The following is a 27,448-nucleotide window of genomic DNA, read 5'->3' as shown; positions in this document are numbered from 1 at the left end:
TTGATTTGATTGAGTGCCCTCTCATTTTTTTTACTGTAGAAGAAATAAAATAGTCTTCTATGCAACTTCTCATACCTTTTCTGATTTCATATAACTCTTACTCAGCCTCCTCCTCAGTCCTCTCATTTACAGACTGAAGATCATCCTCATTATCTTTGTCTATACCTCTTCTTGGTTTATTATATCTTATTTTTAAAAAGATGCTTTGATCTTACCTGCATGCAGTACTCAAGACAAGGAAGCATCTTGGATACAGATGGCAGAACAGTAATGTTTTCAATTCTGTTTAACAATTTTCTCTAGTAATTTTAAAAAATATGTTTGCCTTCTCTTTTGATAAACACTGAACTGACATGACAATGAATATCTACAACAATTCAAAAATCTTTCTGGACTGGTAATAGCTTAATTAAACCCTACATTTCTGTATGTAGTTGGCTGCTTCCCTATGTGTATTTATTGGTATTACATTTCATCTGACATTTTATTTCTCAGCCATGAAATATAAATACTTCACTGTAAGCTTTAATACTGTTTGTCTTTACTAACTTTTCACCATCAGCAAATGCTCTTGCCTCACTGTTCACCTCATTTTTAGATAACTCACAAATACTGAGCCACACCGATCCCGGCCAAGATCATCATGGACCTCTACTTTCCTCTGTTATGAAAAAACAGTCATTTATCCCTACCTTTTGTTTTATATCTTTTTTCTTTTTTTCATTATTCAACAGATATTTCTTTTTAAACTGTGTAAGCTTAGAAGGGATCCACTTTGTATGGTACAGAGGAAGCTGGGATATACACTTGAGAAACAGTGTCACAGAGGTGTCATTATTGTAAGCTACAAACTATGCTGCAGATGAAGGAAAGATGATTCATACAGCCAGGGTAGCTTGAGGATAATCTTATGCTGGCTCCAAATTTTCTAGTAGCTGCCCTACAAACAAAATGTATGTCTCTCCAAATTGCCCTCCAAAAGTATTTACTACTCTTCAGTGACTAGGGAAGGAAATTTACATGAACACTTTAAACTGCATATACAACTTTATAATGTATTGGTGAAGTGAGATGAATTCTACCCAGGTGTTTAAACCTCCATAACATTTTAAGGGAACTTCACCGGTTGCAAAAACTGTTTCAGAGACCAGGTACTAAAACAGTAACGTAAGCCCAGAATGGAGTAATAAAAAGGTAAACATGAGTTTTTCTGTAGAGAGCGAGGCTATGGGAAACCTAAGAGTTTACAAAATTCTAATAGGAAACAGAAAAACATGAGAAATAAAGCCATATTAAGGAGGGGACGTAAAACTACACAAGAATAACATATATAAGGCTTTTATATTAATAGTAAAACCCTAAAAAAATTAACATGGTTGAATTAGAATTCCTGTTATTAAAAACTCCACAGTGTTGACACAAAACACATCTCAGAAATTCGGCAGAAGCAACAAGCAGTAGGATCCTGATCGTATTCTGATCAGAATGAGAATATGCAGAACAGGCAACATATTATCCAGATTGACAGTACATGGCATCAGTGAAAGACTGGTGTTATTCTACACAGAAATTCTACAGTCAAAGAAGTAAATAAGATAAATGCATATATAAACAGCACAGGATCCCTCTGCATTGAAACTGTGTTCCAAACTGGAAGAAATATTCTGTCACTGTAAATGAGGGTTAGAAAATAACTTCAATATGCAAAGTAGTATTCAAAGCCTAAAGACAAGCAGTAATAATAGCGGGAAGCCTTTGTTTATCCTCATGTATGTTTAGGAAAGGGTAGAAGAAAGAAATGAACTTTCTACTCATGTGTGAATCCTTGCTGAATTATGCAGCCAGAGAACACCTAAGTGAAGAAGCACATTATGGTTTAGTACTGAGCAAGATCTAGTTCATGACATAAATATCAAAAAGCTATTCCATAGCAGTAAGAAAAATGATCTTAAATTCAGATTTTAGTTTACAAGTAAAAGGCCAAATCCATCTACTACGCTGAATTTAAATGAAAAAAAATTAATTACTTAAAATCATAAGGCTTTTGAAAAGAATTTTAAAGGAAAGGCCAAATGACAGAAACTGGGAAGGGGGTGTATGGAGTAACTTTAAATATCCTGTTTTAGAAGGACAGAGCACATCTACCATCTACAGAAAAACTCCAAAAAAGTCAAAAAGTCCAGCAGTGTCAACCGGACTGCAAAGAAGACTTTTAAAAGTAAATGGATCTGTTTCAGAAAGGAAATCCATATGCTAAGCAAAGAATAGAGGAAAAAAAGCATAAGTACTAGCAATTTTTTGATATAAAAATAATGGCAGACCATGAAAGATATTGAGAAACTACTTTCTAAAGAAATAAAATCTAAAAAGAAAGCTTTTAAGAACACAAAGAAAGCAGCAAGTCTAAAAGAGCAACATACTATTAATCAAGTGTGTTCTGTAAAATAAAAGCAAAGCAAGAAAGAAAAATAGTGTTGACCACAGACGAGGTCAAAGGAGACCTTAAACAATGCCAAAGACTGATCTTCTAGAAAACTGTCATGAGAAAAGCTTTTGGAAGATAATTGACACAAATTCAACTTGTCCCTCTCCAACACCTGATAACACACTCTGAAGACTTCTAAAGGATCTCAGATCAAGGTTGACATACAGCAGTGGTAAATAATTTGTCACCTAAATAAACTTTGGAGTGAGAGAAAGGAAAGTGGTAAATGTGACTAATGTTACAAAAGGGATTCAGGATAGAGCATTCAGGAAATGAGAAACTAATCAGTCTGACTTCACATTTAGGCAATTTGATAGAAATGTATTAATACTACAATTAGTAAATATGTGGAAAATATGATGTGAAAAGTTAATGCAGCTGCTGTAAGGGAAAGTCATGCTTCAAATGCTGTGAAGAGTGAATTTCTGTGAATGCTGTGAATTTCTAAAAAAGAAAGTTGTCACTTTATCACAAAAGGCAAAAGAAATCCAAGAAGTCCTCTCAGTTTCTTTTTAACTTTGGAGCAATAGTTTATGGAGAGAGGCATAAAAGAGAAGGAAGTCAGTATCGTAGCTGAGAGATTTCTTGTGCCTAAGATCAATGTACCAATCACCAAAGAAAAGGACCTCACAGGATGATGAGGAATATCAACGACATACCTAGAGATTAAGTAGTGTGTTAGGGTCAGTCTGAATTGCTGCAGAGGATCAAATTTAATGCACAGAGAGATGGTGACTATTAGTGACAGTACAAACCCTTCTCACTTGAGCTATCGTGGCAGACGGATGAGAGGATGAGATGCGGCAGAGGATGAGAGATGTATTGCAAATGAACAGAGCTGTAAAATACAAAGAATTATTCTGTTCTTAAACCAGCTGAATGCTGTCTTGAAAAAACAGATTCTACTCCTGTGTGTGCTTCTTCTGCTAAGTAAATCACTCAAATTAAATATTTTACAAATTTTATGTTCATTGTACATACTTATGAGGGGTACCATAAAAAAGTCAGAAAGGAGATTAATAGTTTTCTCTTTGTATCAAACCTTGAATACTGGGCAATAAATAAAGCACATGATCACACTGTACAATAAAGAGAAAAAATATCGACTAGTGGTTTATTAAAATGAACTCTATCTACTCCTTGCACTAAATGAGGCCAGACCTTTGGAAAGAATATTATGTAATGATGTAATTAAAAACTGAATCATGATGCATATCCTTAACTAAATTTGCACTGGCAAATTTAATTCTAAAAGTTTACTTGCTTTTAAATACATTATTTTACAATCTTATTTAGATTCTCTGAGTCATTTAATGCTTTGATTTATTCATATTTAAACATATTTACTGAAGCAACATGAATACCAAGTGTTTACATATCATTTTACATTTTGCAAATATTAACTAATTAGTCCTTTCCCCAATAATCTGAAAGATAAGTAATAAAATACATCTTATCAAGTTTCAGAAAAGAAATTCAGTGATAGTTAAGAAGAACACAGCCCGAAAGGGATTACTAGCTAGATGTGATTTCTGGTCTAAATATATTCTCCTTCCTTCCTTCCTTCAAAAACATTCGGTATTTCATCATCTGAAAATGCCCTGTGCCTTGAGGTTTACGCCTTGACCTTTACAGCCAGTAAAGGCAGGGAAAAAAATAGACCCATGAGGATGGAAATACTTTGTAGAGCATTACAGTTTCACCATTTTCAACCAATTAAGGTCTTTTACATTTGAATTACAATTTGAATTATTTGACTCCTCCTTTGGAACACCATTTATCTTTAATTATAGATGTCAAAAATTTTCCTGTGCAGCAATACAGATCTATTTCTTTATAGAAATATTCTTGATTGAAACATAACAAATACCTTACAATCCTCTTCTTACAGTCCATTTTAGTGGAGAATTCAAATATTATTGCATTAAAAACTCTTTCACTTTATCTTCTTGAGACAAGGCAACCAATATTTCACATACTAGACCACAGTCAGCACTGAGCCTGTGATACCATTGCATTTAACCCACAGGAAACCTTTTGGTTCTAGATATTTAATCAGTTGTACATTCATTCCACTAACTTTATATCATGCAGTTCCAAGAACCATATCCTTACCCCCTTTCACCTTCGTAATTTTTAAAATATGCAACACTTCATATAACATTAACTTGTTTTAAAATACCAGAAGGAAATGCAGTACTGAAGCACTGAAGAGAGGTGACTGTTTAAAAGAACATTTCAAAAGTGTAAGTACAAGGGAACCAGTGCCAGCCACCTTGGATATTTTTATACATCAAAATGGTGTATAATGCATATACCATTATGCCAGTCAACCAAACTGCTGTGCCCAATAGCAGAGTGCTGTGCTCTGGTTAAATGACCACTTGGGTCACAGAAACAGTCTGTCAGTGGCATGGTAGCTGGAAGGTCTGGTGACTGAGGAAGTGGTTTTATTCTGGTCCAGCACCATACTCATGTAGTTATGCTGCTGTAGTTTATGAAATTGAAAGACTCATTCAAAAATTATATTTATGTTTTTCACTGGGTGTGCTTTATTGCTATTACAGAGACAGAATTCCTACTAGGTTAACAAGATTTCAGACTGACACAGTGGCAAGTATTGCACGTGGTGGCCTCTCATCATTGCTTTTTGTTCACCAGTTCCAGAGCAAGCTGTTAAAGCACAAAGCTATGCAAAAAAGTAGACTATTAAAGTGGTTTTGAATCAGAGATACTGTGTTTCATGGAAAAAAACACTGGATTTCATATCTAAGCTCTTCACCTCGGAAAGTTGATTTGTGTTGCAGAGATTTTGAAAAATTTCCTGTAAGGGTATCAGGATGATATAACATTGTTTGCCATACATCTGAGCCGTTTTCATTTCAGATCATTTTACCTCTTGAGACTGGTAAAGAGAAACATGAATGCACTTGATTTGGCCTACTTGGTTTGCATACTCAAGACTGTCAGGCCATCCCAAAATCATCTGTAAGATCTGTCACTTATACGAGTTGATTAACTGAAATCCAGTATTTGTATTTCTTTCTGGCAGAAAATACTTGATCTTTTAACTTATTTGAAGTTTGCAATACATACTGAAATTTAATACTGCAACCACAAAACCCATATTGATTTCTGTATTGAAATCTATAAAAATGAATTTAACACAAGTATATTACATTTTCATGTAAGAATTCAGTGTTAAATATCTCAATTGTCTGGGTGATTAATATTCAAGAATTGAAAAAACATAATTCTTTGACAATTGCTGATGCACATTTAAAACGAACAAAACTAGCAAATGATGGGTGAAGGAAGGCTGTAAGCCCAATATTACAAAAGAGGTTCCCATGTGTCAACTCATGATATTTCGTGCATGAAACGTTGATGGCTCTGCTCCTCTTTGTGCAAATTAAAGCACAGCCATAGATTTATGGGGTTTCAAGCATGAGAGAATGACTTCTTGGTCCCCAGATGTGGAGAACCAAACAAGCAAGACAACTTTGCCAAGCCTCTTTAGCCCTCCCCTAACACATTGACCCTTTTGCTCTACCCCTTCCTGTCTCTGGAGCCTTGTAAGTACTATCCCCTGCAGTGGAGCTGTGCTGTGCTCACAAAGCATGGACAGGGACAGTTTTCACTAGTTTAAAAGCAAAAAGATGACCTAGCTGTGATTTTAAAATTATTTTAATTACCTGACTATCTGAATTGACTTTCATTGAATATTTCAACCAATTTCTAAATCTCTTTTACAATATTTTAATTTTTCCCCTCACATATTATTTTACCACATAAAATACCAGTAAAGTAAGGCTTTATTGAAACTACTTCCAAGCACAACAAAAATATGTTCTTACTTGTTTAAGTTTCTTTAGATCTTCATCGAGTTCCAAGTTGTCCAAAATAACAGCAACGAACAAGCTGAGTAGAATCTACAAAACAATTGTAAATGATTTGTTAAAGTTGACTTTATTTTTGTTAAGAAGTACTATTAAATGACATGGAAAAATGATGGTCCTACGGATATAAACTCGATTCTTGCTTTTGACATCTGTTGAACTAATATCTCCTAGCTACTATATATCTCCTAGCCATTTTGCAAGTACTAAATTGATTTTTATTTTACCATAAATTAATGTGAGTTTAAAATGTTGAATTCTAGGTTTGATGACCAATGCATTATATATGTTATCAATATACTCATTAAAATGTACTTCACTTGCAAAGAAAATTAAATTAATCAGAAATAATAATTAAAAAACCCACAAAGCAAAATCCTAAAACAGCTTGTAAAGCTAAGGTAGTTTTCAACTAAGGTAGGAATCTTAGCACTTTTTTTTAAAAGAGTTACAGGCCTAGAATATTTCTGTGGTCTTGGACCCCTGTGTGACAACCAGAGTAGACATATCGTTTCAGCCCTACTATAAATGAAGTGCAAGTTTACCTGTCCCACCTATGTAGAAGATAACATTTAAGTGGCTTAGTATGCCAGCAAGGAGTTTGGAACTCAAACTGCATCAGAGTTGAGTGTCTGGACCTTATTCCAAGGAAGAATTTTCTTTCCCTCCATGAACTATAAAGGTACAGGAGACACAGGAAGGACTCTGGCCCATAAATTTAAAAACCGTCAGTGTTCAGAAAAAACTGTGTTCTTTGAACAGGAAAGTGGCTTTAGCAGACATATTATAAGTGCCACATACTTAAAAAGTACCTCATACAGTTTTCAGTGATCCAACTACAACGAACAGTGGAAGTAAAGATGGCATTCAGAATGGCAAAGCAAGACAGAATTCTGATAAAATACATAATACCTGGTACAATGTGGAGGCCCAGAGAAGCTGACTTTAGTCACAGGATGGACTGTGGTGATGTAACCTCCTCTGCCTCCCCCCAGCCCACACTAAGATCTGAGAAAGGCTCATTAGGCCTCAGCCTTGATGAACTGCACAAGGTCTAAGCCCCTCCTGAGCTTATTAGAAACACTGTCTGTTCCCAGGAACTAACAGGTGTCTAATAAGCACCTGTTTTTAATGAACTGCCTTGAAAACTTATTTTTCTTGCCTGAATAACAACTCAAGTGGAATAATATTTTTGTTGTTGAACTTTCAAAGCAAGTTACTGACTTGAATTGTGGCCAGAATGGAAAATTACTATAACTAAAACCCATTCTCTAATGACCCTATAAACAGCGGTCCAAAGTGAGATGCTTTTGAGGTCTCGATTCCCAGAAGAAGGGGATAATGTGTGTATCTCAAACACTGATAACTGGATGGTTGTGGATCCAGCCAATGACTATTAGTAATAACAGACATGAATTGTTGGCAATAAACAAGGACTACTGATATTAACATGGCATGAGAAAGAACAAGATTTGGCTGGAGAAGGGGGGGCAGGCAGAGATAGGGCAGTGCTTTCTGTGAGAAATAAGCACAACACAGTACAGTGCAAGCTCAAGAGTGGTAGGAAGTGGTCATGTACTACAGGGTGGGATTGTGACCATCAAAGTCCCTCAAAGCCCTACAACCCATTTCCAGAAAGGCCTGAAAGAACAGACTGCGCATGATAACTAGCATAGAAAGCGAAAAACTCATCTCTGGGGAGGAGAAACCTGTCCATAAAATGGTACCCACCCGAGCCCAGGCAGTGCCCTTCAGGACCGTGGACATCTCATCAGCCAGGACCATGCAGCTGGATGACACTTACCAGCTGGATCAATGCTGAAACCAGGATCGGCGTCCCCCCAGTGGGATTGACACTGGAAAGAGGACTCTCTTTCTCTTTCTTTTCTCTTTTCCTTTCTCTCTTTCCTTAATTAATTCATCTCTTCCCCTTTAATTTCTCTCTTCCTTTTTATCCCACCCCTTATCCAAAACCCACTGCCATGTGCTTATATAGCACGTCAGGGACTAACATACAATTTCCATGCCAAGTGGAACTTTCTGACTGTTTGTGGACTCTCTGACTTTTGTCATTCCTTTAGATGATCAAGCATTTATGAATCTTAGGTGCTTCCTTCCCCTTAAGGGTGGGTTGTCACACACAAACTGCTTTGATCCCTAATTAATGATGAACAGTTTTGCTATAATTCTGTCAGGATTTTACAGTATGGTGTTTTCCTTCTTCAGATATGTTATACATTCCATCATACTCCAGCACCTGCAGCTCAAAGCATATCAGTTAAGGAAGTGCTATTCCATAGTAAAAAGAAGTACAGTACTCATTAAAGATATCACCCCTTACAGTCTTGCTGATTCATGCACTGATATGTATCAAGACAAGACTTTCTTGCTCCTTTTTTCTTTTTTTCAACAAGAATCAAAGACGATGGACCACAAAGTTAAATGTAAACTTGTTATTTGTTTAATTTCCTCTGCTGCCATCTCAACTAATAACAGTCCTTGGTTCCAAGAGTGGAATTTTTTTCTGAGCTTCAACTTTTCTTTGCCTTCTAATGTGAAACCTATTCATTCTTCCAAGGCTCTACAGTTGTGCTTTGCCAAATGCCTGCAATTATCTTTTCTCAATTCTAATCCTCCTCCCTCTTCCAGTTGTTAAAAGTAATTTCTTCATTTAACTTCACTCTTGTTATTCACTGATGGCTGTTTATTCTTAGAATGCTTCTTTTAGGTTTCAGTAGCAGCCCAACTGTTTTCATGCTCCCTTACAGTTCCATGCTATTTTCTTTCTTTAACTTCTTTACCTACAGAAACCTCTGTCCTACATAGTTTTTCTCTGCCAGGGTCTGAGGAAGTCTTAGAACTGAAACTAAAAAACTTCATAAGGTAATTCTGAAAAGTTGTCTGCTGCACTCACAATTACAGTCTAATTATTCAGTCTTTAGAAGTGAAACAGGACATACTGTAAAGAAGTAAATAGAAGCTGATGAAGATTGTAGAAATACATTTAATACCTTATGTAAGTAGACAACTGAGTAAAGAATGAAAATGGAATGAAGGAAGCGAAAATAAGAGTAAGTGCATCAAAATGTCCAGTGAATGGAGAATACAAAATGAGCAATAGTAGGAGTGAATTAAGGGAGCATAAAATGGTTAGTCCCCCTGATTGTGGTATTTTCTCTGTGCTGGTATTCAAAATACAGTACTGAGCCCTTACTGATATAGGATAACCAAAGAGATGTTTTCTTTCCCATTTTCTCTATAAAAGAATGTAATAATCCCATTTTAAATGTATACAGAAAAATGGGGCTTTTAGATATAATCCCCATTTCTGTATATGTGCAGGAACTGCTCATCCATTTATTGCTTGATATTCTATGTCATATATATATGTGCATTGATTTTGCATCAGGCAACAGGAATGTAGTGATTACTAGTTAAGTTTATATCCTAAGGCTTTACACTTCTTACTTTAATTACTGTTGCAAAGAGAATGCAATGAAAGCTGAGGAGACCATTTCTACATGATAAATAAAATACTTGCTTAACTCCGCAATTATTAGAGCTGTGAAAGTACAGGACAGATAACAATTATACTGTTAGTCTAGCAGTGTTACTTGGATCTGAGAAGAACAACACCTCACACCAGAACAAAGCCCACCACTTTATGCCACATGGCTGAAGGGTAAATTAATTCTACCACATCAAAGAATTAGTCCTAAAGCCCTCTATGCTAAAAATGGGCATCACAATTAGTTTTAACTAGCTGAGAATTCTAAGTAATACAAGAGTTATGAGAATAATTCAAAAGCACAGCATATTTAAGAGTGAAAACTTACCAGAGTAGCAAAAAGATGATACAGTATAAAATAAATAGCAACTACTGGTGCCCACATATGTCCTACAGCATTCAGTGTCTGATCCATGACATCTACCCATCCTTCCTGTGTGAGAATCTGAAACATTGACATGAATGCCTGCAGGAAAGAGAATTGCCAACATATTAACAAATTATATTAATATGGTTATATTGACACATTCCTAAAGTTAATTTAATAAAGTAGAACACCTGTTTTGTTTTGCTTTTTAAACCTTAACAAATGTATTTCAACTTTTAAAGCCAAGCAAAAGGCTATTCATGAGCTAAAGGAGAAATCAATAGCTTGACTATTAAACTGTAAACTGCAATTTGTAACATAGTCCTAGCTCCATTAACCCATATGAAGAGCTTTTTGGTTTCCTTCAGGGCTGCACAAAAAAAGAGAAATGTCCTGAGCATCAGATATTATTGCTTTGAATGTTATACTGTATTGTGATTTTTTGATTATGCTTTTTCTCCCATGCTACCTCTTTATGAATATACTTTTAATGAAGTGTTATAGTTAAATGTGACCACACTTTTATGTAATCTTAATAGTAGAAGCATTTGAGGCACCTCACAGATGAGACTGACCAACAAAAGGCAAGGTCTCAGTACTTGCACTTGATTCAGCCAGTCAGACTGTTCCTCTACATTTTGTAAATAGCACTCTTTGTGGAACTGTTCCTGTAACATTTTCAAATCCCTTCAGACCAGACATACATGTCAGAAACACAGTAAATAATGGAAATGTTTCAAACAACTTCATTTGGTGATAGGAACATATGAAAGCAGATAAATCTAGAACCCAGATGCCTTAGACATTTGGAACCTCAACTGGAGCCTACAGCATCAACCAGAATTGAACTCAACGTGAGCATATACATCCTACACAGCTACAGAGGACTGCAGGCTGCCTAGGAAACAGAAGTTGGACTATAGTATCAAAGAGAAGTGTGGATCTTGATAGTCTTAACTGTCTCAGTGAGGCCAAACTATTGTACAAGTTTCTTTTGCTTTTGCCTGACATCAAAAGTGCTCTCTTTCCAGACAGGATCAAAGCTGGTATCTTATTGAAATTTATGCATAACAAAAAAGTGTTAGGAACTGAAGACATTAACAATGCAGCTTACACCTAACAGGATTCCTATAATTCAAGATGTTATAAAGATATATTAGATCTGTGCTCAGTGTGCCTGACACTCCCAGCAACAGCAGATTAACACATTAATGCACTGGCACAAAGAGAACAGCATTCTTCTTGCCAAACCTGAGAGAAAACAGTACCCAGACAGCTATTCACATCAATTTACCCTAAGTCAAAATGCATGCTTGAAAAGCTGAAAACATGTAGGCACATAAACTTATGTGCTTGGGAAACAACAAAATGAGTTCTAATTAATTTTTAAAGCTGATGGCAAAAATAACGGTGGGAGACTTCAGTTTTATATTCCTATTATAAACTACAGGCAACTTTGCTTGGGCTCCTTATCAAGTTTGCAGAATTTTTCAAACAAAACAATGACTTCTCCAAGCAGTTTCTTCCAATGCAAACACGACTCTTAAGGTTACATCTACACCCTTAAGGGAGGCCACTCCAGAATGTGATTTCTCACCTGCAGTGAAGGCTAATTTACTCTAGAGAAGACTGTCCATTTACATACATACAGCACTTGGTTGTGATCTACCTAAGGTCCCTATGGGTGCAACACACCAGTAATATTTGGTGAAAGGAGTTGTTCCAACTATCTGAAATAATAAGAAGGATGTGGCATGACTCACTACCTTCTGTTTCTGTATCATGAAATCAAGGGTGTATGTTTTTTGTTTAAAATTTGAAACGATGGCCTGCAAGCACAAAGCATGCTGTAACAGGGCTGGGTAAGGCAGGGACAATCTAATCCAGTGCATCTTGTTATGGAATCACTGCAAAAAAGGAGTTTTGGAGTGCCCAGCTGGAGAGAACAATTTCCCAGAATCACAGAATATTCTGACTTGGAAGGGACCCACAAGGATCATCGAGTCCAACTCTTAAGCGAATGGTCCATGCCCAGGGATTGCCTCAGAGAGGGATTTCTGGAAGCAGAAAGAAAGTCAACAACTAAACAGCATCAGAAGGCCACTGATACTCACTGTCTGTCCATTCTTTCATTGACCATGGATAAGGATCCTAGGAATAAAGATTTTTCTCTTCTGTCTAATTAATACATATTTTAAAGTACAAAAGTTGGATCATGTTGCCTCTAGATCATGTTCAGAGGAAGAATTGTGAATTTTTACTCTGTTTGAGGGGTCACAAACATTTAGATACTCAAGAGTTTGTAAAAAATTTGCCTGCTGACTCTCACAAGAAAAAGCCCCTCACCAGAGTCCAACTTGGTTTTTTATTGCTGATATGTTCTGTGGCATTCTGAAGCAGACAGAAGCATAAACACATTGCTAGGTTAAGACCAAGGAGTTTGAGAGCTATTTTTACAGTTACTGTTCAGAATTAACTCACACTAATCAAATTTTCAGAGATGCTTAAGCCTACAAGTCCAAATTACTCACAAAAAGTGAAGCTAAGATGTACACGGAGCAGCTTAAGGCATCCAAGTGAGCAATCATACACATTGGGAGAGAAGTTAAACATCAGACTTTAATTTTTACATCAGCAACATCTTGACCAAATGTAAAGTCTCAACCTTTCTTTTGAACACACAGATCCCACAGAGAACAAAGGCTATCATGAACTAGAAGCAGCAGAGAAAACTGCTCGCAACTATTTTTTTTGTAAATTCTTTATGGTGGCTAAAGTTTTTGGTATATCATGCATTAGGAGAGACTAAACATGATGGCTGGAATTTATACAGTGCCCTCTACTTTATGTGGCTTAGCTATGGCCTTAACTAGCATCCTGACAACCTGAATCCAAGATCCTCCCTTCAAATTAGTGTCCCCTTACAGCCATGTACACGGACTCTTTACACTACGTAAAATACAAACTCTTATTCATTTTCTTACAACAAATCATTTTCTCCCCACGGAAAATATGCAGAGAAGGAAGCATTTGCGATCTTTATCTAGGAGAGGCCCTGTGTAGCCAGTTGAGCACGCATGAAGGAAGCAGAAAATTCAGCCTCCTTTACAGCTGCCAGTGGTCCTTGAGGAAGAAGAAGACAATGACCCCATCAGTGCTCAACACTGCCTCTCCAGTCTCAGGTTCCCTTCGTAATGGGGAGGTGAAGCTAAACCAGGCAGCTGTCATTTCCCTGCACTCAGAGCACCCCTGGAGCGGCAGTCATACCTGACTGGTGTGGCACTCCTTGCTGAAATATAAGGTGGGCACTGCATTAAGTAACATACCCCACTGTTGGTTTTAAAAACACCTGAGGGACTGGGTAACGGAACCAGCGCAGTATTCTTTCTTCTGAATCACAGTGAATTCCAGTATTTTACTGCTTTTTAAAAATATATATTTTATTTAATTCTTCAAGGTGTAAAGATACTTCCAATACTGTGACCTCTCATTAATATAAGTACTAGATTAATGTGGAGAAGATATTCTTTGAACATCATAAAAATCTAATCTTCCATTTAAACCAGTTGTCCATTAAGCACATAGTTATATAAAATGACCTTTCAATATAATTTAAGTATTTTATTATACCATTTATGAAAAAAAAATTAGTTTTAAGTAAATAAGGCAGTGCACAACGAGTATGCACTTTGCACCTAGCAATCTCCTTTGGAGCAAGTTATTTTTAGCTGAAAGATAGACTTCCCACTGTTTATTTTAAAATTAATTTGAAATGCAACTAGCTGACAGAATCAACATCTGTGAAGACAAGACTTAGAGATTTATGCAAATGGTGATTTTCTGCATTAATTTGTGTTATAGAAAAGACTGTCAATTTCTTTGAGTATTTATGCCCTATTACTTAATGAGCTGTTTTGATGATGGAAGTCAAACTACCTTTTTATTTATAGTAGAAGATTGGCAAAGGTTTGGTAGAATATATGAGCCAAAGTGCCAGTTCTGATATCTTGTCCAACTATTACAGGGGTGGTGCCACACAAATTACTACTTAACAGTTATAATGTACTTGTCTTGTAACTGGAGCTTGTAGGGGACAAACCCAATGGCTGTATTCATGGAAGCTGTTTACAATCAGTGGGATTTTTTCTGCAAATTAAGTTAAAGGGATTTAGGACATTGCTATAACTTCCTTGCAAACTGTTCTACCACCATAAACTTGTGTTTTCCTCCTAACACAGTCATGAATGTGCAGTAATGCACTGAGAGAAGAGTAGCTGTCCTGTAAAAATGTGGCGGTCATACTGAGATTTTAACTGCATCAGAGAATTAAGACTACATTGTTTAACTTTTCAAATGAATGTTGCTTAGGTTGAGCTAATATTTCACATCTTGAACTTTCTCCAAGCTTAAGGCTAGCAGCAAAGATCTGGTTTTGTGAAGACTGGAGGATTTTTGCTGCTGAGATCAGTTGGGCCTGGCTTTCATGTTGTAATGACCCATTTAAAAGAAAGGCAGCATTCCCAGCTTTGTAACCTTAGACACAGAGCAGTCAGCATATGGCCCAAACTCCAAGAGATACCAGGACATGGAAGTCAGAGACACTAACAATGTGTTTTGTTCTCCATACAGTGAATTTTCATAGTGGCCTTCTTACACCTGTGCTTTTGAACAGTTTTCCCCTCCCATTCCTTCTTCAAGGGCCCAGCCACCCCTGTACTTTCTCATGGCTCAATACGTGCAGTCCAAGAAGACATGCAAAAATAGGAGACAGCAGATGGGTTAAAAACATTATAGCAAACATCTATATTTTTATACTTGGTATTAGATAGAAAGCCAGTCCATTGGGCCAAAACAAGTAATGGCCAAAAGAAGGGTGAAATTAGTAGCCATGGTAACACTGAGCTTGTGCCTATTCACTGTCATCAGGAAACCATGTGAAAACATGCAATTTAGAGGCATTAGCAAAAGGAGGAGGTCTACTTGTTCCAAAACCCATACTGTGCCTTTTTATAAAGCACTTAGAGTTTCAAAATGATTGTAGGTTTTGTCTGTTTCAGTGTAGAAAACACTTTACTGTACAAACTCAAAATTTAGCCTCTAATGTCACCATTTTTGTTATCATGCTTATCCTCTCTGTATTTGCAACCAAAAAAAATGCCATAGTAACAATGCTGGAATTTTTAGGTTTGCTTTTCTCTGAGAGTAAGCTCCTAAAAATTTATCTTAGCAAATTCTGGTATTGCAGATCTCATATCATCTCTACTTTATATAGTATGTCTTCAATCATGTTTTGAAAATAATTATAATTGTCTTATTGCAAACTGATTCAGTGGTCTTTATTCAGGGCAGAATATGTGAGATCTCCCCAGCCTTTTCTAGGAAGTCACACTCTTTTGGAGGGACACCTCTATTCACATAATCAATCACAAATTTTGAGTTCAAAATTTTCATTGACTTTAAACCTATTAAGAGATGTTTCAGTATAAAACTGCAAAAAGAAGCCACATACTGCAAATTATACATTTCTGAAGCAATCATAACAAGGTGAATATGTATAAAAATAAAAAATAAATAAAAAATAAGGAGAGACTCTTACTTCTGGCCATCATATGAAAAATATTAAAAAATTTTCAATTCAATATTGCTGGAACACTGTAACAGGTCTTCTGATTTTCCAATACTTAAGTCAGAAAAGAGGAAACAAGTAAAGATATTTTCTGTTTGTAAAAAAAATGTATAATTTGCTGGAGAGAATATTTTCTCACTCTTCAAACATATATTTAGGATATTCATATATCTGTTAAAATTCAATATGCTAGAAGCTCTTATTGAAGTTTAAATGGCAACAGATTAAAATGCTTAAAATAATCCAAAACTTTATTAATGTATTGATATATATTGGTAATTTTTCATTGCAAGTGGATCTTTACTCAGATACCAATTTATCTAGTCAAAATGTGAAGGTGTTTGTGAATCTGTCTTATTTTAATCATACTACAATAACTCTTTGAGGACTTCCATTGCCATTTTGCATAAATAATAAAATAATTCTAAAATAAAATTCCTTGGTGATTTGAAATCTGAAGTTGGAGGTTTTTTTCAGAAGTTACACATGGGAGTTGGTCACACATTAGAAAAGCTTAAGCTTTTTTTTTTTGTGGTTTTTTTTTTTCCTTTTTTCAGCATTTAAACAATTAATGATATGGAATTCTAGTGGATGCTTTTCTAAGCACATTTTCCAAAATAGAAAGCATGGTGTTACATTATTCCCAGTGGGTAGGCATTTTTTGTCTCACATTTGATGGCCAGCTTCCCATACATCAAGTTCAGGTTGATAATTATAAATTGCTGCTTAGCCATTTTGTTTGCTAAATGCATGACCCTTGAGGCTGCCTTATTCATTGTTATTTAATTGTTCCAAACAATGCACTTTCACTAAAATAGATACATTGGTTAACCAAGCTGGAATGACAGAAACAAATAAATTGTCACTGGAATCAATCCATGTACACTCAGTCTAATCCACTATTAAAGAAATGGCAGTATTTTCATTCAGAACAGTGTGCTTCAATAAATACATTAGCTCCAATTTCCACTGATTTTCAGTGTTCTGTTCTGAATTAACGTAATGCTCATAAATATCCATTATTTATACCCAAAAGGCAAACACTTATTTTGTCAATGCAGACTGATTTTATAACCCTGTGTAAAACAAGCATTCCTGTACAAATCAAGAACAACATGAAGATATAAATCATGTATAGACATATTTTATATAAATTTTGTGGCTAATATTCACACTCGTGGGCATGAATCTTCTTTCTGTAACATGCTACAGTACTGTTAAGCCACATGCTGTTGTGTCATCATCACAGTGCATAAAATTTCTCTATATTCCCTTGACAGCAGAAACAGAACACCTCACTCAAAAAAAGACGGCCTTCACTCAAAGAAAGAAGGACTACAGGAAGACTGTTATACCCAGAAAATACAATTCTTTTATCTATACATATGGAGATAAACTGCTTCATGGTTCTCAGAAGGAAAGGAAGACCACTAATGTAATAAAAAATATGATAGAATGTGACTTGGTTTCAGCTGGGGTAGAGGTAATTTTCTTCCCAGTAGCTGGTACAATGCTGTATTTTGGGTTTAGGATGAGAATAATGTTGATAACACTCCAATGTTTTAGTTACTGCCAAGCAGTGCTTGCTCAGAGTCAAGGCCTTTTCTGCCTCTCACCTCACGCCACCAGTGAGCAGGCTGTGGCTGCACGAGGAGTTGGGAGGGGACACAGCTGGGACAGTTGACCCCAACTGACCACAGGAATATCCCATACTGTATGGTATCATGGTCAGCATATAAACTAGGGGGAAAGCTGGCTGGTGGCTGCAGATCAGAAACTAGCTGGGCATCGGTCAAGGGATAGTGAGCAATGGCAATGTGTGCCACTTTTTTGTATATTCTAATGCTTTTATCATTATCGTTTTCCCTTCTGTTTCTGTCGTACTAAAATTTCTTTATCTCAGCCCATGAATTTTGCCTTTTTTCTTTTTTTTTCCCCCAATTCTCTCCCCCATCCCAGTCAGAGGGAGGATTGAACAAGTGGCTGTGTGAAGTTTAGCTACTGGCTGGGTTAAACCACGACAGAATTACAGAATCATTTAGGATAGAAAGAACCTTTAAGATCATCGAGTCCAATCATTAATCCAACACTGCCAAGTTCACCATCAATGGTAAGAAAATATCAATAATAAGAAATAGTAACAAGTATGAGTAATTTTGAGTAATTAATGAGTAATGCTTTTTATACTTGCCCGTGGAAAGGTTGTAAATCTATCCAGTTCTTCCACAAAGCAAAACATCTGTAAACTGATTGCTGACATTACGATTAACAGGCTGGCAGTAAATACTACCAAACTCCCAAGTTTTTTTCCTGGTCCAAATATCTTGTACACAAAATCCTCCAAAGCAGGAGAAATCTTTATAAGCCGAACTACTCTAAGAACCTGCATGGAAAAAGAAAATACAACTGTATCAATGATTTGATTATCACATTAATCAAAACTTTTCAAAATATCAGACAGTCACGGCCAAAAATGGACTTGCAGCCCTGTAGTCCAATAAATATTAGGTTGACAGCACTTGTAACAGATGACAAGTTGTGTTAGGTTAAAAATATAAGACACAGAACATAAGCAGCATTTAAGCATATAGGCACAGGATGACAGCAGAAGTCTTGATAGTACAGGCATGGGAGGACTGAAGGACCCCAAGGCTGTAAACAACTCACAGATCACTAAGAGTCATTGCAGAAATGCATTTGGGTAAAACTGGTTTTGAGGTAACAATGGGAACAAAGACATAGGCAAAACATATGACAGATAGTAAATCTGAATGTAATGTGGAATTAGAGACCAATGGAGGCTTATAGTGTGTTAGCAAATATAAGAATGGCTCCAGGCAGGGGTCCAAGTACATCAGTCTAGATTTAGCAACTGAGAATCTACTGCAGTGCTATTAAGTTGCTCTGGTTTGGTCACTTCTAAAAATTCATACTTATTCTAAGCGGACAGGCTCCTGAACAGTCTTTGAAGAAACCTCTGCTTTGAGCAGCCAGCTAGATGAGATTACTTTGAAAGGCCAATCCCAAACGAGATTTTTCTATGATTCTATGATGTTTGTTGTACCAGGTTACATATTCACATAAAGAACTGCCAAATCTTTCCATTTCAGTGATTGAAGGCAAAATTGTTTGGCATTGTGTACTATGTGACCTAGCAAATTTGGTAATGAACATATTTTGCTATTTCATATTATATATAACATGGGAAATTTTGGGTGGCATTTCTCAATATCAGAGGAAACAGCAATGTGTGCCACTGACATATTTGATACGTTGCAGTATTAGTACTGGCAGCAAAACTTTGATCTTGTGTGGAACTCCTGACCCATTTACTGCTGAGTCTACTTGAAAGAGCTGCTGACAGCTCTTATTCTCCTATTTCTGCTACTGAGGGTGGCACAGTGACATGAATATCAGTATCAACAAGAGGCAGTGGCAACAACAGTAGTTGCTGAAGACAGCAGACAGCAGCATATGGGGCAACTGAGATTCTGCAGTTCTTCGTGAGAAAAAGACTCTCTAGCCCAAGGTATCATCTGGATTTCCACAAGAATCATATTGCAACCAAAAGGTAGGAATTACAGTGCAGTTATTGGCTGAATTATGTGCAAGTCAAATACAATTACTATGCTGTTTTTGAAGAGAAAATAAGTATGACAGTTGTTCACAGAATGAGATCACTGTACTTTGTAGCTTGCTAAATACTGTACACCTTTGGATTTTGCATGAAACTCATCTCCCTACCCATTTGTAAGGTATGCAGAATATGCTTGTCATTTAGACTTTGCTGCAAAAGGGGAGGGAGAAAGTCGACTCAAGAGAGCAACTTATTCCAAACATACCAGATCCCTTGTGTGAGATGGGATGAGCCTCCACTGTCTTCAGTAGTAAACAAGAGTGCCAGATCAGAGGTTAGACTAGACTTTCATAACATTAGCACAAGGTGAGATAAAGTCCTTTCCTTCATATAGGTACTGTGGTTACATTACATGAAACTGGATACCAAGGCAGACAGCGAGATGAGGGAGATTTCCAAGTACTATGAACATGTAAATATGGTGCCTTCTTACTTACAAGATTTACTCATGGTGTAAATGTTAGCTCTGTTCCCATCAATACTAGTTTCAATACAGACCCCAGTGAGGTGAAGATTTCATGCTAGTCGGTGTCTGTTTTAGATAAATGCAATTATCTGTCTTACTTTTTTCCCCTTTCTTTGGGGAACTTTATTGACCTTTAAGCAACACACTAATCTTATTGATACTATTTGGTTTATTCATTTATTTTCATTAGGTGACAAATTGAATTTAACAAAAGTACACTCTAATGAACATTTATACATTTTGTGTAATTGGATGGCAAATTGTATTAAATTTGGGATCTGTGGAAGATGCACTATTTGGATTAAATATAAAGATACGTTAAAGAACAAATCAAAATGAATAATACAAAAGAGGAACCACAGCTTTGTTACAAAGAATGGCTGCATCTCCTACAAGGAATGATAGTTATTCAGAAAATGACTCAGCCATATTTTCCCCAAGCAGAAATCAGTACCATCTCTTCAGTCCAGTATAGGTCAAATTCTGTTTAAATCTCTCCCTTTTATGCTGGTTCATTACAGATCTCTGCAGAAATATGCAAAATCTGTCATTTCTCCACTAGTTTTGTGTCCTATAGATTATAGCCATGTAACAGTTCTTTGCTGTAGTCTTTCACAGAGGACTTTCCAAAGTGTTTTGAATAAATGCACAGTGAATGCAAGAAAGATAGGTGGGAGTGTGGACAGCAGCCAGTGTAGTAAAGAGTGAATGATGTGTTGGCAAAAGGTAATGGTAAAGACCAATGAATAATGTAAACTGAAATATATGCAAGGAAGACTAGACAAGCCAAACAATAAATCTGCTTGCTGTCCTGGAATGTGTCAAGTAAGACTTCTGTTTCCAGTAATCTGTTTTATTCACTGACAAGGAACACATTTAACCTGTCATCATGAATACCTAAAGGCCTGGAAATCTGCCTAACATCAAGATGTATTCATCCGAAAAAGACTTTTTGACCTTAGTTGATTTGAAAATGTGTTATCTAGCTTGCCCAGAACTTAATTGCAGAGGAATACAGTGTGTACCTCCCTTACAAGTTGACATCAAAGGTATTCAACCTTCCTATCCTTTGCCTCTTAGCGGTTTTGGATTGCAAAATAAAACACAAATCTTTCAGTGTAGCAGGTGTTTCTGCTTGTAAAATAGTGTCTTTCATACATTCTGGAAAAAAAAAATCACATCTTGGAATCTTCTGTCATAAAAGCTAGCACGTTGTAATTAAACAAACACCACCACCTCAGCTCCACAAAAGTAATTAAATCCATTAAAAAGAAAATACTTATTATTTTATTATCAACATCTGGTTATATTTTAATTACACTTTCAATCCTATGAGTTAGTTATGTTCCCCATTTAGTCCAAAATGTTCATAAGTTATACTTAAAATTCCTAGAAAGAAACCACCAGTCATAAGTGGACTCTTCCCTAATAAATATGGACCAACTATTAACCAAGTTGCTAACTTCTTTAACTGAGATCTCCCAGCTATGTTCCCTCTGTGCTTTTGACACAGCAGTGCAATGGCATACTCCTGACAGATCATCCTTTCTTGCAGGTTAGATGTACCATGCTGCACTGAGTAACCATATTTTACATATTTGGACAGCAAAATCAATGCTATAATGATCTAAAAGTCTTCAAATAATATCAGGTGAAAGCAAAATAGATTTTTTTCACCTGAAAGCTTTCTTGAGCAGGTTTGTAGAATCATTCAGAAAAAATACAGGATGACATTTGCAGAAATCTGAAAAGACCATTATACTTCAACCCACACTTGGGGAGTACTCATAGTATGTGTCACTATAACTAATCAAATTGATTGACAGGACTCTGTTGGACAATTTATTATTTTCCTTTATTAATTATTACTTATTCACCATGCCAATCCCTTGTTGAATAATGATATGAATCCTTTATTATATATATACTTAAAATTCCCTTTCTTTAGCACTATAGAACATAACACATTGCAATGAATCCCAGTGCTTTCTCCCAAACTGGAGCAATCCCAGGCACTTCAGGGAGGATGAATGGGGAATTAGTTGGGCTGACTGACAGGCAGAATCAGAAGTCTGAATTAATAAGTCTTTTTTCTGTCTCTCCTTCCCACTCTTCCACAAAGTGAAAATGTAGGAACAGCCTCAAGAAACACACTTTCCCTCTAGATAAGGAATGACTGAGGAGCTTAAAACCCAACTCTAAGAAGATTCTGGAGAAATGACCTCAGAAGACCCACAGTAACTGGAGCAGAGCCTCTTAGTTAGGCATGTGACTGTCACAGAGATGAAGATTTGGAGGAGCAACAGCAAGTGTATTGAGAGCTCCGGGAGGGCAGCCAGGAAAACAGTGGTGGACCCTACAGGAAGGCAATGCTGTAAACAGCTGTATACAGGATCAAGGCTCAATGAAAGACAGCGAAGAAACTAATCCAGAACTTACTGAACAGTGCAGCTCAGATAAGAAATGGGAGTTACTGAAAACAGAAAGGATTTCTCAGCAAAGTTAGAAAGAATCCTATTTCTGTAAATCCATCCAATGAAGACAGTTAAGAACAGAGAGATTTGTTATCTTAAAGTTATTCTCAAAATGAGTCAATATTGTAAGAAAATTGAAATTTGTGTGAAATGTTGATGGGTTAATGTTTTAAATTGATATATAGAGTAAAAAGTAAAAGTAGATGATCATACCTGAAAATATGTAAATTGAGAATGATAGAGGTCTGGATAAATATGGAGAGTAGTTCCAATTACAAGCAGCAACTCAAACTTGTGAAGAGATGAGCTGATGTATCCTGTGAAACCCAAACACCAGATCTTCAGGAGAGCTTCTAAATCAAACAGAACTGTGAAAGCAACCTAGATAAATATATAAGACAAGAAAGATGCATTCAAAACACTGAGTTAAATTAGAAGTTTTTATGTCATGATGTCTATAAAGGCTTTGTAGGGCAAAAATAAAGATCTTCATAACATTTAACAAAACCAACCATATTCTAAACAAAATAAACAATAATAGATTTCACTTTATGAAAATTTCCAAAGACTCAATGCAGACAGGTAGATTTCATGGTTTGGAAAGCATATAAATAATAAATAAATCCTGCTGATCTTTAAGTTTATGTACACATATAAAAAGGAAAATATGAAGAGATTTATTTTTTCAAAATACGAAGCAATATAGACAAGCCGTCTGAAGAATTTTAAGAGACCTCAGGAACAAACCACAGTTTAAGGCCTCTAGTTTGAAAACTGCTATTTCAATTTCCAAAAATATCCATAGAAATATGACAGTCAAAACAGGCAGCAAAGAAGTAATGGGACTTAAACACCTAAAACAAATTTAAAAAAGAGACGAAATTCAATTTTAGTCCAGAATTGGTTAATTTTCACAGAGGTGTTAAAGAAGTTGTGCCTAGCAGGAAGTTACAAGAGAAGAAATCTACTTGTAGGTATTGAATGACTTTGAGGTTCTTCCAGAGGCTTTGAAATATTTGCACAGTTCAGCTTGGACAAAAGGAGACAATTTTGAATACGTTTACTTCTTCAAAATTTATTTTCTCTTACTTCTCTCACAACCAAAAATACATCTGCCTAGACACACTTCTTCCTCATGTACCTTCTTATTTTACCATTGTATGTACTCTTAGATGCTCTCTCCCTCACTCTCCAACAGCCAGGAAACCCAATGGAAAAGATGCTTTTCCTTGCCTCAGAAATGTTCCTCTCTGACCCTTTACACATGTTGGGGTTTAAAAGAGACACTAAAATAACATTAGGTCACATCTAAATACAACTAATACTTTCAAAGTGCAATACAAGTATCAAGGAAAAACAGCTTAAATCTCCTTTGAGAAAAAGCATTATTAGTCTTTTAAGATGGAGAGACTAATTGACTGTGAATCATAAGGTTTACTAGATTTGGCAGGGTATAAAAAATTTAGAGACTAACATTTTAACTTTGAATTGACAGTGACAATCTCTGGGATGCTGCCTTAAGTACTTATGTTATTTAAAATTTAAACTCTACAGTCCATCAAAAATATATTTATCAACATAAAGAGGGAAGTTGTGAGATAGCTAAAAAATTTTACTTATTTTATGTGTACAGGACTGTCACAAGAAGGAGTGGAGATGGAAATTAAATGCTGAAGTTTATGTCCTATGTTTATTCCCCTAGTCCACACACCTATTTACAAGAAGTGCTACCAGCTATATCATACAGCTTCCTCAAGGCATGCAAAATAGTTATCAGGCTTCAAATGTCTTCTGAATGATTAAATCAAGGCAAAATGCTTCACAGCACTCCAAAAATCTCTTCACATTAGGAAAGAAAGACTACTAGAAGTATTTATGTGCTTTCAGTCATGGGGACAATGCAGGGAGACTTTCAGGCTCTTATTCTCAAATGGATCTGGCCAGTTTTTCAGCCTGCACTCTGGGATCTCAAAGAGCTCTAGGAGAACAATGAGCCAAGTCTGAAGAGACTACTTTACATGAAAATCTCTATCTAAGACACAAGGTAAATATTTTATTAAAAATCTTAAAAGTAAAGCTCACTTTTAATGACAACACATCTAACTGAGTCCTGAAAGAGAAGAGGGTCAAGGTAAGAAAAATGGAACAGTGGGTAGAAAGCAGCTGGGATTCAACTCAGAGCAGGTGGAATAGTCATCATCATGGCTAGGCTTTGCAAATGAAGATTTGGGAAGGACTCTACCCACATTTGCTACAAGCATGCTGGTGGCTAAAGAGGCCAATGCAAGATAGACAAGTCCAGTTGCAAAAGGCACAGCAGAAAGACTCCTTGGATGGTATCGGCAAGATACGATTCTTTCTGCGTTGTCTTTTCTCCTCGAGAGCGATCCTGCGTGCATTCTCAAAGGAAGCAGCAGCATTACAGATGGCGTGTCTCCAGGCTTCCCAATTGGAGGCCAGAGTAGACGAGCGATGAAGATCAATATGGCCAAGGCTGAGATGTTGTTTCAGGGTCCTTGTATCTTCTCTTTGGGGCTCCTCTCTTGCGGCAGCCGGTGGCAAGTTCACCATAAAGCAAGATCTTAGGGAGGCGGTGGTCCTTCATCCTTGAGACGTCCCCTGCCCATCGCAGCTGTGTTCTCAGTAACATGGCCTCAATACTCGTAAGCGCTGCCTGTTCTAGAATAGACATATTAGTCACATAATCTGACCAGTGGATGTTTAGGATTGTACGGAGACAGTGTTGATGGAAGTGTTCTAGGAGTCGCAGGTGGTGGCGGTAGACGACTCATGATTCGAACCCATATAAGAGTAGACAGCACAATGGCTCTGTAAACACAGATCTTTATGCTTTTCTTCAGGTGTTTATTTCGCCAAACTCTTTTATGGAGTTTTCCGAAAGCTCTATATGCCTTTGCTAACCTGTTGTCTATCTCTCCGTTGATCTTACCGTCCAAGGAGACCACTTAAATACACACATATACACTTCAGAGCACATAAGCTTCCTATTAGAACAAGACTAACAAATATGATGTTCAGTGTATTTTAATTTATTCTAAAAATGTGTGGGCAGGATCATTTGCATTTCACATGCTTGTCAAATCAATTCAAACCACTGGCACTTAAAAATGTATCAAATGGTTTGCATAACATTTGATTACATTTATACACCTGTCTTCCTGCTGACAGAGATTGTATTTTTTTCCTTCCTTGTAATTAATTACAGGAGAAGATTCAGAATATCTGACTAGAACTTTTTGTTAGATGTGAAATGTATTACAATTTTATAGTTTTGTGGGGTTTTTTTAAAGCTCAAATAATTCTTTTCATTGCTGTAGAGACACAGGAAAGACAAACTCAGATATGAAGCCAGAGCAGACCCACAGAGAAAAAGAAGGTGTAACACACGAGCAGCCACTGAGCAGCCACTCTACATCAGGTTGCTAATTTTGCAAAGAGGAGCTAACAGGAATGGGCTGTTTCTCTGAGAGCTACCTCCCATTTGATCAGCTTCCACCTGGAAGCTTTATGGTATTAATGGCACCTTCAGCAACATTACGTTTTGCCAGCAGCCACTTAACAGTTTTTTTTTCAGAGGCAGAGTTCAGTATCAGTGAAAACCCAACAGTGACAGACTCAGTTTGTTTTCTTTGAAATAGTGGCTCATTTGAAGGGTTATCAAGCTGTCAGGAAAGACAAGGATTCTTCCCAGCAGTATCAAGCTGTCAGGAAAGACAAGGATTCTTCCAGCAGGATCAGTGGGATTAAGGGCATAGACGTCTCACGCTTCTCTCACTACCAGATTTGACACAGCATTCAATCCGTCCTTTATCCAGGACAGGGCAAAGTCAGCAGTGCAAGGGGACAGGCTACAGAAGGAATCTAGGAGGAACTGTATAGGACCTGGTTTTGAACTCTGGTGTCCAGACACTTTCAAGCAATATTTGTGGAAATCTTACACATCTCTAATAAGACTATTAGCCTGTAACATGTTTTAATGGAAGACAATGTGGGAGATGCATATAAACCAAACATCCATCTCTATTCTGTGTAGGTATTGAGCAGTTAAAGCCAACATCCCATTAAAAATTACCGAAATGAGTTTGAAGCCCTACTCTTTCCAGATTCTCAGATACTGCACTGGGGTTTTGAGTAATCCTGTTAAAATTCTGTTTTTGTTTAATCTGCAGGGCTGATGTATAAAAGTTGAAATGCCTGTCAGAACCTCTTATTTACTACTAAGTATACAAACTTATGCAAAGAATGGATCTGGGTTTAGAATTAATTTTATCTTCTCATATAGCTTTTGCCTTCTTGAGTCTGTCTTCTCTTTCCAACAATGAAAACAGGTTTCTTTTCTCAGTATTGGGCATCACAATAGCTTCACTTAGTTTTGTCTACTGAGCTTAAGCAGATGTATTTCTACAGTTCCAGACCACTAAAATGTCTGATCCAGAGAATGGACCAAGAGAGCAATTTTCTTAGACATATCTGCTCCTAAAGCCAGCAGCTCCCAAGATGACTTCTGGAAAACGTAACAGAAAGCCATGCTTGCTGTAATTTATCTGGCCATTTCCTTTAGCAAGGGGAATCCTCACTGCTGTTGGCTGCTCAAGTCAGCTCTCACTGAAGGGAAAGCTTTCTGCAGCCTAGTCTAATGGAAAAGACAGAGCAACAGCAGTGCATTCTGCTCCAACCAGTCTTCTTCACCAAGGAAACAAAGTAGCCACTGTGGAATAATCTGCATTGTTTCAGTATTCAGCCTCCTCAGGGCTATTAAAACCATTTTCTTTGTTCACCCTGTACTGGAAGTTTCACAATAACCAAGTAGGAATGACACCAGTTTATCAATTCCTCCTCTCTCCCACGATTTTTTTGCTCTTCTGCTGTTCATATACATTCCTTTATACCTCCTTCTATAAGATACTAGGGTTTTGTTCTTGTTTGATTTTTACAGTACCTCTAGTAAAAGCATAACAGGCTTAA

At 36.7% G+C, this 27,448-nt stretch overlaps 1 protein-coding gene across 5 annotated transcripts in view; it reads right to left on the bottom strand.

The window, feature by feature from the left end:
* The window catches only part of NALCN (sodium leak channel, non-selective), a 221,913-nt gene that overhangs the window by 84,781 nt on the left and 109,684 nt on the right, over nucleotides 1–27,448 (bottom strand). For all 5 annotated transcript variants that reach the window (XM_032678968.1, XM_032678967.1, XM_032678969.1 and 2 more), the window contains 4 exons: nucleotides 22,676–22,843; nucleotides 18,077–18,268; nucleotides 10,221–10,358; nucleotides 6,343–6,417 (listed from right to left, as the gene is read on the bottom strand). In XM_032678968.1, coding sequence (XP_032534859.1) covers nucleotides 6,343–6,417; nucleotides 10,221–10,358; nucleotides 18,077–18,268; nucleotides 22,676–22,843 — 573 coding nt within the window. The remainder of the gene's footprint in view (nucleotides 1–6,342; nucleotides 6,418–10,220; nucleotides 10,359–18,076; nucleotides 18,269–22,675; nucleotides 22,844–27,448) is intronic.

The sequence above is a fragment of the Chiroxiphia lanceolata genome, chromosome 2, assembly GCF_009829145.1.
Source record: "Chiroxiphia lanceolata isolate bChiLan1 chromosome 2, bChiLan1.pri, whole genome shotgun sequence".
Classification (NCBI taxonomy): Eukaryota; Metazoa; Chordata; class Aves; order Passeriformes; family Pipridae; genus Chiroxiphia; species Chiroxiphia lanceolata.
The sequence above is the reverse complement of the archived record's forward strand: the minus strand, read 5'-3'. Positions and strand labels throughout refer to the sequence as shown.